The 12332-nt window shown below is 40.7% G+C and overlaps 1 protein-coding gene across 7 annotated transcripts in view; it reads right to left on the bottom strand.

The window, feature by feature from the left end:
* LOC119841077 (c-Maf inducing protein) overlaps positions 1-12332 on the bottom strand; it is a 183503-nt gene that overhangs the window by 62031 nt on the left and 109140 nt on the right. For all 7 annotated transcript variants that reach the window (XM_043495263.1, XM_043495265.1, XM_043495264.1 and 4 more), the window contains exon 3: positions 2031-2081. In XM_043495263.1, coding sequence (XP_043351198.1) covers positions 2031-2081 — 51 coding nt within the window. The remainder of the gene's footprint in view (positions 1-2030; positions 2082-12332) is intronic.

The raw sequence follows: 12332 nt of genomic DNA, 5'->3' as shown, positions 1-12332 counted from the left end.
CAGGGCTGCATGAGCAGCAAAATAATCTTGCCTTCAAAGCTAATTTTGCATCAGTCATACACTGAAATATTGGTAAAAGGAAGATAAGGCACAGTTAAGTAGCAAAAGCAGAAGTGCCTTGGCTTAGCACAGCCTTTGCACACAATGCTATTTGTCACCTAAATGGACACAGACAACAGATAGAATATTCTGCATGGTCATGAGCTGGGAGAGGGTTAATAACTCCTCAACATTTGGATCTTGCTGCTGAGAACCTGGATGTGTTCAAAGTATGGGCTTGATCCTGCAAGGTGCTAAACACCGTGGCCTCAATCCAGCAAAGCACTAGAATTCAATGGGATCATTCAAACAGTAAAGTTACTAAACATGAGTAAGACTGGCAGAATCTGGCCCTTTAGCTGTAGAGCATTGAGATATCACCACACGAAATCTGATACTGACCTGTGACTCATGGTCATCACCTAACACAGCCAAGTAGACTCAAAATATTGCAAGGATGCATGGATTTCATTTGTTCCTCCCACTAATTTCTTTAACATCCTCAGAAGATTGTCAGTGTGTATGATTTATTAATGGGAGAAAAAACATCAATAGTTTACATTTACATAGCACTTTCCAGCCCAGGATCTAAAAGATTTAAATATGACTCACACTACAGCTGTAAGGTAGGTATTATTATATCCACATAAGTAAACCAAAGCATAAAATTTAAAAGTGATTTATCCCTAAATTTTTCCTTTCTCTGTTTTATTCCGTTACTCCTAATTACCCATTTGTACTGCCCTGTACAATTGCTCTATAAGTAGCTGGTAAAAGAAGTCTGTAACTGTACAAAATACAGGAGTAATCTAAATTTTTCTGGGTAACTATTTTTCACAATCCATGCTATCCAAAAATGCCTACACCAAAGCAATTCTATGGGAAGGACTTCCATTTATTTTCACATGCACTTGTTGTGGGCAGAATGGAATCTTGATAATCGACCAAGAAAGAAGTCAACCTGTCAGACTGCACTGGAAGGTTTCCAAAGAAAAGTCCTTTGCTGCTCTCTCAGATCCAAAAAAACATACAGGAAAGTTATTGTTTCACACCGTGGAGTTTATACGCATAACAACCCCATTCATTCTCAAGTAAATGTCTTCGTGGTCAATTTGGACCTGTAACAGAATTCATCCACAGTCCTTTAAAAGGTCACATTTTATTGGTTGGGAATGATCTGTTTTTGACATATTATGGTGTCATTTGTGAGCCAATTTGTTTAATAATCCCAGCATTAATCAATCTAATTTCTAATGAGCAGGAAAAATTACCCAAGATTCTTGAATTAACACCACCCAAGGTTGCAGGTAATTCCAAATCATTTAAAAGTATGAAACAGATTGATAAGCAGACTGATGCTACTTACAATGAATAGGCAACTTTAAAAGGTGCCTTTGGCCCAGTTTCACATGAGTAAATAAAATCAAGTACCAGGGTGGCCTAGAATATCGCAAGAGTAGGCCGTCGTCTGCCTTTTTGTAAATTTCTATACATTTACTAGATTCTGTGGCACAGAAACAAGTGGGCTCAGTTACTGTATCACCTGAAAATGTGTTTCATATATACTGCATGGAGGCTACCACAGGCTGACAGAGCTAGGTTATCACAAGCTGCTCAGTTTGTGGCCTTGTTAGGATTTAGGGATTCTGAAGGGAAAAGACCCTCCTCTTTAGACAGAGGACACGGCTGCAATAAGGCGTGGAAGAAAGACAAAAACAAGAAAAGAAGTAATCACCTAAATCTCAACGGGAAGAGACTTTTCTTCATTTGAATAAATTGAGCCTAACCACTAGGGATGAAGAAATGATGCATCTGAACTCTTGGGTCAAGACGAGATCAAGTCACTTCATTTTTTGCTGTGGCCCTTCTTGGCATTTGCACATCCACAGCACCATCCATGCATGGCTCACAGGGCATACAAGCAGAGGGAAAGCATGCTTCATAATTAAAATTATTAGGGTTGCAAGGAAAATAGTGAATGCAAAACCTACCTTCCACTGCAAAGAATGAAACCACTGATCCCTCAGGTAACTGTTTGCAGCCTGCAATTAAAAACAAAACACACATAAATGGAACCATTAGATTCTGTTAAAGCTCTGGAACATTAAGTCAAACACAAGAGAATCACCCGCGTATTCTTTAAAAACCTCAAAGCAGTGCACAATTGCGTGCGTCTGAAACCACTGACCTTGGCTCTCTGCACTAGAATTACCAGCTTCAACCCATGCCCTTCATGAAAGTGGAGGAGAGTTTTAAAAATCTACCAAAGACATGGGTTTGCATTATCATCCATTTATTTTAACAGGCAGCAGTGACAAAAAGACGTTATTACATCTTCTTAAATTTAAAATATTAAATATTTAACTTAAAAAAACCAAACCCTTAAAAGTATTAACTTCAGCTGATCCAAAACCCTTTGAGGTCGATGGAAAGATTCCCATTAAACTTCAATGTGCTTTTGATCAAGCCTCTGACAACTATAGACCACTAGTCCTCTATATCAGATCACCACCCTGGATTAAAATGCAGACAATATTTTGCAGATACCTCCATTTATGCATCATCCTCCCTTGTTTCTCATTCCCCAGCTGCAATCTAGCTACTTGAGTATTGTCTTGGCAACAATGACAATAGAATGAAATGAAAATGTTAAAGAAAACACACACAGTTTACAGCATCTGCATAAATGCTGCAATAGTCATTCTCAATGTAACATGTGCACCAGTTTTTATCCATATTAAGCAGAACTGCTAAAAATTCCTTCTGTTCAGCTAGGGTCGTAGCCAATAAGGAAATAGTTCAATGCTCCCAAAGGTCACAGGCTTGATACCAAAAATTATAAAAACAGCAACACTGACGTAAATTCATTAAGTGCGCAGAAAAGCGTACATGCCTTTCCAGGGCTCTCTGTACATTAGAAGTATGTTGTGTGGGTTTGCTTTTCCAGCTTTATCTTATCTCCTTTCAGCTGCTAGGGCTTTTTCCTTGCAATTATGGATGTTTTAAATGAGTAGTGAAAATAATAGCATGATCAATGCAAGTCCTGTGCAAGTAAACGGCAAGGCTCTTCACTGGATAAAAATGCATCTCCTTTCAGACAGGGCTTGTGTCCTGCAATGGCAAAGATCCTACAAACTATTTCCTGTGCACCTGAACAAAAGTTAAAACATCTTTTAATTATTTCTCCCCTTCCCCACCTTTTTGGATAAGTGTTAAAACTAGAACACACAATTAACTTTATTCCAAGCTAAAGGTAACTAATGTTAACCAGAGCTGCAAAAGTTAAAGTTAGTCTGGGTACGAAATATGCCTCTAACTTCAGGGTCTGATCCTGATCTCATACTGGTGAAAATCAGAAGCGTCTCACTAACTCTAGTGGAGTAACACTGTTATAACAGCAGCATATTATCAGAATCAGCTGTTCACCTAATGCACAGTGGATCACCAAACAAAGGAGGTTTCAAAGAGACTAGGCATATTATCTACTGGCCCCACTGATCTAGTTGCAAAATGGAATGCCCATTCTGCCAGAAATTCTGACATTTCAAAATCTGCTTATTTCAAATCAGAATGAAAAACTAAAATTTTGAAATTTCTCATGGAATGGAAATACTAAAAAATACCATCTAAACACTTAATTTTGTAGTATTGAATCATTTCATTTAGGTAATGTCAAAACATTATATTATATATAACACCTATTACAATTAATATTTTACTATAATAAAACTTTTAAATGAAATGAATCCAAATGATAAAAATCTAGACAACACATTCTGACAATATCAAATGAAAACAAGTCAAATCTGTTTCAATTTTTCCCCATTCAATATTTTGTCAAAATACATAGGTTCCTACAAAAAAATTTAGATTTTGATGAAACTGCATTTTCTGACCAAAAACTGTTCTGTGGAAAATTTTTCACCCAACTCTAGCTGACTGGACATATTGACGGCCATGTACTTCTGAGGACTGAAGTTCAAAACTGCCAAAATTTTCATATCTTGTTGTAACAAAAGCCAGCTGCAGTGCCAGAAAGTCTGTCCACCTGAAGAAGGAAGACGCAATACTGGTCTTGAATTCCACCCAGCTGTTCTAGCCCTGAATGTAGGCAGACATGCTATATGAAGACACCAACAGAGAGCCACAGGTTTTCAGCAAAACAAAAACCTATAGTATAGAACTGTCTGGCACAGGTATACCCATCAAGTACCACTCTGGACTAGGAAACACACTGGGAGATAAGAAAAGAAAAGTAATAGAATTTCAAGAACAAAAACAAAAGTGACCTAAAATAAAGCATAAAAATACGTCAAAAAATTGAAATGATCATTGTTCCCTTCTAGGCCCTTGATTAAAATGGTAACATTTGGTACTCCTGCAGTACCTTCTATCCAATCAATCACTTTATAAATATTAATTAACCAAGCCTCATACCCCAGAACTAGCAGCAGAGCTAAGAGTAGAAACTAGAAGTCCTGGCTCCCAGCCCCTTGCACTAACCACTAGACTAATATTTCCTCTCCAAGAAACCAAAATTTTGTGTTCTAAAACAATACTTTGCTAAAGGGACCATGCCCATACTGAAACCAAGGACTGATCCCTCATGCTTCCTTGACCTTAACTGATCAATTAAGCTCAATATTCCAGCCAGCAAGCAAGTTCTTATTTCGTGTAGGTTTGAGAATGTGTGTGTAGCATACAAAGGCTAGAGTGCATGCTATATGCCCATAGAATCTGACATTTGCTAAAGGAAAATCAAATACTAGCTGAGCATGTAAAAGTTCTATTAAATTACCAGCAAACTTTCTAGATAGCTATTGTTTTTACATTGATAACAACAGCATACACTGGTTTCTAATACTACTAATTATTAATAGGGAACTGCAGGACTCTTTCTCCTTAAAAGGGCAATGTCAACCTGTTTTAGGTCCTAGATTTGACCTATGATGTGATTTGAACCAAGTACCCTCTGAGCCAAATGTAGGTGCTTGACCAATTGCATTGAAGGCAAATCACCATTAGCTGTTAACTATCCTTCATTTTCCAGACACTGGAGAGCACAAGATCATAAACACCTAGAAAATCAATATAATCAAGTGGGTTTTATGACCAACATTGCTCCTCCTGGAGCCTAGATAGAACAGTGGCTAGGCACTTTATAAAAACCTGGATGAGAGATTGTTCAGACAGAATACACACAACAAGAAATAAAGAAAAGGCTGAGAAAATTCCTGACCCACAAAAACTGGAGGAAAAACCTCATGGCATGGATTGCTAAATGTGAAAGCGCAAAACCAACAGCGAAAGAATTTATATTCAAAAATTTGAGAGGGAAACAACAGAATTTTTTAAGAAAGTAGATTCAGCAATGTGCTTAAATTGAAAGCTTAGATTCCAAACTTTGTGCAGCATTTAAATATGATGTTTTTGTTTAACCTGTTATATAGAGAGAGGCCATCAGCAAAATCTGCATCTGAATTTTGAGTTTAAACAGATCCAGAATTTGGGACTTTCTGGATTTGGGTTGAGATCACTTCTAAGAAAAACTACTAAAAAGAAGATGATCGTAAACACAAAAGCAGAAAACAAACCTTTAGAAAATCCCGGCAGGTCTACCACTGATCAGGAACGAATGGTATCAGGACCTTATCAAGTCAATGGTTGTATCCCAGAAGCTCACTCTTCCAAGTGCTACGCCTGGCCAGATCAAATTTAGTAAACTTAACCACGGTTATCTTGCTGGGGCTGTTCTGACACCAACACTCTCTTTCCCATACTCAGCAAGACCGAACAGGCTAGAAAGCTTAATCCTCCCTGTACATGCTTCCTCCTGCCTATTTCCAGAGAACTGCTAAACCACAGCTATGTCCAGGAAATGTTGGAACTTTGGCAGAGGTCTGAAATTGCTCACTGTTACAAAACATTTTCTTCTTTTAGGCTGATACTGAAGAAAGAGTAACTGGGCCTATTTGATATTTACCAGGAAAAATAAAAGTTTTACAAGACACAGAGATAACTGCAATATCTTTTATGACTCAGGTGTTTATCTAGTTATTTGCCTGTGCAAATACCTTCTTTGTGTGAACAGTCACAGTAAGTGTTTGTGCATGCATTCTCTGTAGTTGAGAAAAATCAGTCCTCAAAAGTGTATTTCTATCATCTGAAAGCTTTGAGGCTATGGTTCCATTGAATATCTAAGTCAGGTTTGCTCTGGTCCAGAATGACATCTTCAAACATTAAGTTATTGATTTTTAATTGTTTTTGCTTAGAGAAATGCATGCAACATGCACAATTTCCTTGCCTCCTCTGTGCTTTTGTTTGCCATCCGTAAAATGGGTATAGCAATAGTTTTCTACCTCACAGGGATATCATGAAGCTTAATTAATGTTATTGAAGCATTCTGAAAATCCTTGAAGTTTATGATTAGTTTATTATTATTATTATTAGGTCCCTCCTCTCACTTAATGGACCTCATTTTGATCTCTACACTCAGGTAAAGCAAGAATAATTGAAGGCCGACACCTATGTAGGAGATTCCTTACGCTTTTTTGGGCCAAATCCCCAATGAGTAAAAATCGGCAGAGTTCCATTTCAAGAGCTTGTCGTCCATGACTTCTGTTAGATTACTCACATGAGTAAAATCACGCACATGCTTACATGTTTGCCAGACTGGGATTTAGCTCAAAACAAAATCCTTGATTTAGTGAATCAGCTCATAGGCCAATTTAATTAGCTATTTTGGCTGCACTGGGGAATTTTTTCTTGTCATCTCCGTCTCATCTGTACAGCCAGTGCCATTCTGCACCAGTTATTCAAAAAGGGACATTACCAATTTCAAAGAACCACACTTCTGTCCGGCAATGTTTTAGCAACCATTTTCACATTTAGCCTTTAAGATTAACATTTTATTAAAGATAAAGAAACAGAATAATTCCCTCATTTTTAGTTTGGTTAGTTTGTGCATTTAGCAGAACTTTGCATATAGTTCACTATTTCCCCTTCATAGTCAGTCAGTTAGGCCCCAATGCAGCAATGAGCTCTGTGCATCAGTCCCACCTGACCGCACAGAATCCCATTAGTTTCTGTGAGGTTTGGTGCAGGGGGTCTGGTTGTTGGGAGCTTATTGCATCCAGGACTGAAGCCTCAAAAGGACAAAGAAACTTAGAAAATAGGAAAATGTGAATGTAAGACCCTAAAAACATAGCCGCAGCCTGTGTAGGATCTGAAACTTTTTGTAACTATTTTATTTTATTTTATTATGACGATTATGATGAACAGATAGAACACTGAAATCAATGGAGCTATGACAACTGACATCAGCTGAGAATCTTCCTCTCTATCTGTAAGTCAACATCAATCAATGCCATTCTGCCAACAGCTCTATTGCACTAACTTATCCTCTCACACTGAAGTGTCACAGTCTGCTGACCTCTGCATTATTCACAAGGGTACAAGAAATGGCTTGTCCAGATAACAAAATGTTATAACAATTCTCCTTATTATAGCGCCCTTTCTGTACGCCATCCTTAAAGAACTCCCTAGTCAGCAGCAGTCATGAAAAAAAAAAAATCAGCTGGCAATACGAAGTGGGGTTTCATGATCTGGGGTCTGTTGTAATTCTTCCCAGGCTCTGACTTTATTCTGTATTTCTCTCTCTTGGTATGTTTTCCTGCATTTTGTTTGTACTCTCCTCCAACTGGTAAGACTATAACTGTACTACAGGCTTCTCTGCACCAACGGTCACACTAAAAGCCCATTTTAATACAATGGAGGGATGAAATCCCGGTTCTTCATGCAAAACTCAAGTCAAAAGACCTTTCACCAGGGAACAAAATCCTCCCTTCCAATTCCTCAGGTGCTGCAGTCAGCCAAAGAACAGATCAAGTGGTCTCTGCTGAGATAGGGCACGGATTCCACCTCTGCCCCCATCTCTACTGTGTTCCATCCCGTCCTGTATGGCGCACTGCTTAGTGCCCTAACACGCTGGAGGATTTTGCTGGAAAAAAATTCAGAATCAGAGTGCAGGGAAGTAGCACAACCAGACTCCAGTTACTACTACAATCTGCGTACAATCCCTGCCTCCTCCCCCCATGCACAGGAAGGGTGAGCAGTGTACTGACATCATTTGCAGATCCAGGTGCCAGACTCTTACTCTCATCACCCAACTAACAACCCCACATACACAAGGAGCGAACTGCTCTGGAACCTCTTCTCCCTAGTCTTCCTGCCTAGTCGAGCCATAGTGGTTCTGCTGAATTCTGGGTCTTCCATGAGCCCAACCATATCACCCTAAGGATACAGAATGGATTTGCTACTAAACAAAACCCAGACTTTGAAAGGGAGGATTATATCTGCACTAATCATCTTGCTAAACTAAAAACAGGTACCAAGAAAAGCATATGGATTAAGGAAACAACAGGCAAAGACATTCCCAATCCAGCGGAAATATTTGGGGACTCCCTGACAAAACACTGAGCTCAAGTAGGAGCTGAGTATGTGCAGTGAGCGTTGTCTTTATCAGGGCTTCCTGTTCCTATTTGTTTTTCCTTCTGACAACACCTGATTGCCAAGAATAGAATAAAACAACACTGCGCATTAGGGCTGGGAGAACTCTCTTTATCACAGTTAGATCCTACTTGAAAAAGCCACAGACCAGGACTGAAGGTTTCTGAGATTCCAGCCCATTTGGCTCTGGCAAAACCTGAGAGTGGACTATAGCCTGCATTTGACGTTAAATGGTCTGTACAATATCACCCTGTCTCACTTCCCCATCTCTCCCACCCTCCAAGCTCTTAAACTGAGCCACCATCAAATTCCACTACCCTTCCCAATGAAACAAAAGTGTAACCTGCAATGGGAAGGAAAGGGAATTAGATCCTCCCAAGAAATGCAAACAAGTGCTGGGAGTTTGGGGTGAGTCTGCATGGTTAGTAAGTTGTGGCAACTTTAGCAAATTAAAGTCATTTGGGTTATTTTATTATGAACAGATGCTTGTGACCATCAGCGTCCATTGTGCTCTGCAGACAGAAGGCAGGAAGACGTAATTCTGCCCTAACAAAAAAGGGGCCTTGCTACAACTGATGCTGGGGGGAGCTGCTCCCACTTTCTCCACGGCTGAATTTGGTTCATGCTCCCTGCCCCCAAAGAGCTTGCAATCTGTGCACCAGGTCCTGCAAAACCCGCCAGCTGTCCCAGTGGAACTGAGGGAGCAAACAAGTTTGTCAGAGTTCAGTGCTTTTTATTAGAACTGGGAATTGACACATCTGGCCAAAAAAACCCAAACAAAACATCCGCCTCATCATCATACCAGAGCGTCTGGGAAAATGACTTTTAGTGACACCCACAGAGGATGGTGAGGACTAAACAAACACTATACTTCAAAAGCAAGACTGAGTGCAGACAACTGGGCACATATAGCAAACACCGAGCCTGAAAGGCCAATGCATCTAAAAGCTTTGGCACTTTGATCATACTCCATGTTTGCTCTCGGAGCAACATCCTTTCCTTCAAAGTGAGGGGGGAGTCATTGCCTGAACCAGGAATAGCTTCCTACCAGGAGAGCGGTCACATTACCTCAGCTGTTAGCTTATCAGGCCCCATATGTTGAACTGGATTGGGACAGGTCAATATTTCAAAGAGAGACTGTCATGGGGAAAAAGCAGGTGATGTAAGGACCGTGCTGGGCTCTCACTTCTGACTCATTACTGTGCAGCACCATGCCACTAGGTCAAGAAGAGACAGCAAAGGCAAATAGGCACATGGGCTCAAACCTCTAACACAGCATGTAGTGCTTCCCTGGGTGGACTGTACCTAACTCAGACAGATTCCTGAGGGACATCCCAGTACCACACCTTAGACCAGGGTAGGCAAACATTTTAGCCTGAGGGCCACATCGGGGTTCCAAAACTGTATGGAGGGCCGGGTAGGGAAGGCTGTGCCTCCCCAAACAGCCTAGCCCCCGCTCTCTATCTGCCCCCTGACTGCCCCCCTCAGAACCCCCGACTCATCCAACCCCCCCAATCCTTGTCCCCTGACTGCCCCCTCCCAGGACCCCCCACCCCTAACTGCCCTCCCAAACCCCACCCCCTATCTAACCCCCCCGCTCCCTGTCCCCTGAATGCCCTGACCCCTATCCACACCCCTGTCCCCTGACAGGCCCCCTGGGACTCCCACACCTATCCAACCCCCCGTTCCCTGTCCTCTGACTTCCCCCCCCGAAGAACCCTTGCCCTTATCCCCCCCGTCCCGGCCTTATCTACCCCTTTACCATGCCGCTCAGAGCAGTAGGACTGACAGCTGCGCTGCCCGGACGAAGCCAGCCACACTGCCGTGCAGTCTAGAGTACTGGGGCAGGCTGGTGGCTCTCACAGCCGCACTGTCCAGCAGGACCTCACAGCCCCGCCACCCAGAGCATTGGCGGCATGGGGAGCTGAGGCTGTGGGGGAGGGGGCACAGCACGGGAGGGGCCGGGGGCTAGCCTCCCCGGTCACAAGCTCAAGACCAGATGTGGCCCGTGGGCCGTAGTTTGCCTTAGACGCTCATGTCTTGTTACTAAAGCCAGTCAGAAACCAAAATTTCTGTTCCACATTTGGAAGTTTGTTTTTGTTTTGAATCGGAAAAGCCAAAAATTCAAAATTTCCTGAAAAATGAAATGAAAAAAATTCAATTCAGAACTATCAAACTGTTTTGGTTTGATAACTTCATATCATAGAATCATAGGAATGTAGGGACTGGAAGGTATCTCCTGAGGTCATCTACTCCAGCCCTCTCTGCCCTTGGTGGTGAGGCAGAACCAAGTAAACCTAGACCATCCCGAACAGGTGACTGTCCAACCTGTTCTTAAAAACCTCCAGTGACAGAGATTCCACATCTGGAAGCCTATTCCAGATCTTAAATGTCCTTATAGTTAGAAAATTTCTCCTAATATCTAATCTAAATCTCCCTTGCTGCAGATTAAGCCCATTACTTCTTGTCCTGCCTTCAGTGGGCATGGAGAAGAACTGAACATTCTCTTAAATAGCCCTTAAACATATTTGAAGATTGTTGTCCTCCAGATGCTTATAAAATTGATTAATATAAAATCATTACATTTCAATGTCAAAATATTATAATGTAAAGTATTAAATTATAAATGCCAGTAAATATAAAATTTAATTTACTATCTTAACCATCTAAACATTGAAATCATTCATTTAGACATTGTCCTGTTGAAAATTTTGTCAAAATCAATACATTTGCCATGAAATATTTTCATTTTGATCAATTCCCAATGGAAAAATCTGTTCCACCATTTTTTTTTGACCAGCTCTAGTTGTTAAGTACATCACACCTCCCAGTATTTACAGCCCAATACCACACCCCAAAACGTCTTAACTTAAACCCTGGAGTTACTCCAACTTCTAACTGAGACAACAGAGCAGGATCCAGCCCAGAGTTTCTCTTTCCAGATCTCTACTGATAGTCCTTTGACAGTGGGAAATAGCTTGCGGCATCCAAGTCAGAATCGCCTGCAACAAAGCCTGAGTCTTAATCCGTGTGTCCTGGTGACACTATGATCTGTTTTACAGGGAAAGAGACAGGACAGAACGTAAACTTTAAATTGTTTGTTGCTCCTGCCATAGATTTTCTCCTGAGATATGACCTCATTATTTAAAATGTAGGTTTTGCATCTTGATTCTCCGAGTATTTATTATTTTATTTTAAATTTTATTGTGCATTTATGAGCATCCTATAGAACTTTATGTATGGGAAATCCATTAATACACTGCATTCTGGCCTGGTCACATTGGATCAATCAGGATTAGCACCTACCGAAAGCTTGTATTTAGTTACATTCAGTTTCCCATAGTTACATTGGAGTCAGATCCAGTCCCCGCTAACATAGTCCAATATAAACACTATGGAAGCCCAGATTCATTCAATTCCTTCATCATTTCCTGTGAGGTTATATGATGATACCAGTTTTTCAGAGGAATTACTGTGCATGCAAAGCACCCACTTTTAGATGTTCATTTCTCACAATTATATTAATTTGTTTTTTAAAACAACAAATGGCAGGCTGCTCCAGATAAAAATCTGCCTTGCCTGCCAAACTCCCTGTACACTGCACAGGGTGCTTTGGGTTCAAACTTGTTATCATTTGTAATAGTAAACAGGTCAGTAAAAGAGGCTATAAAAAGAATGCTATGGAATAAAGACTCAGAAATTAAATGTAACAGAAAAATGATGTACAAATTATAGGACAGACATGGATGCTAACACCAGTAAGTGAAGTTGAAGAATAAAATAAT

The sequence above is a fragment of the Dermochelys coriacea genome, chromosome 12, assembly GCF_009764565.3.
Source record: "Dermochelys coriacea isolate rDerCor1 chromosome 12, rDerCor1.pri.v4, whole genome shotgun sequence".
Classification (NCBI taxonomy): Eukaryota; Metazoa; Chordata; order Testudines; family Dermochelyidae; genus Dermochelys; species Dermochelys coriacea.
The sequence above is the reverse complement of the archived record's forward strand: the minus strand, read 5'-3'. Positions and strand labels throughout refer to the sequence as shown.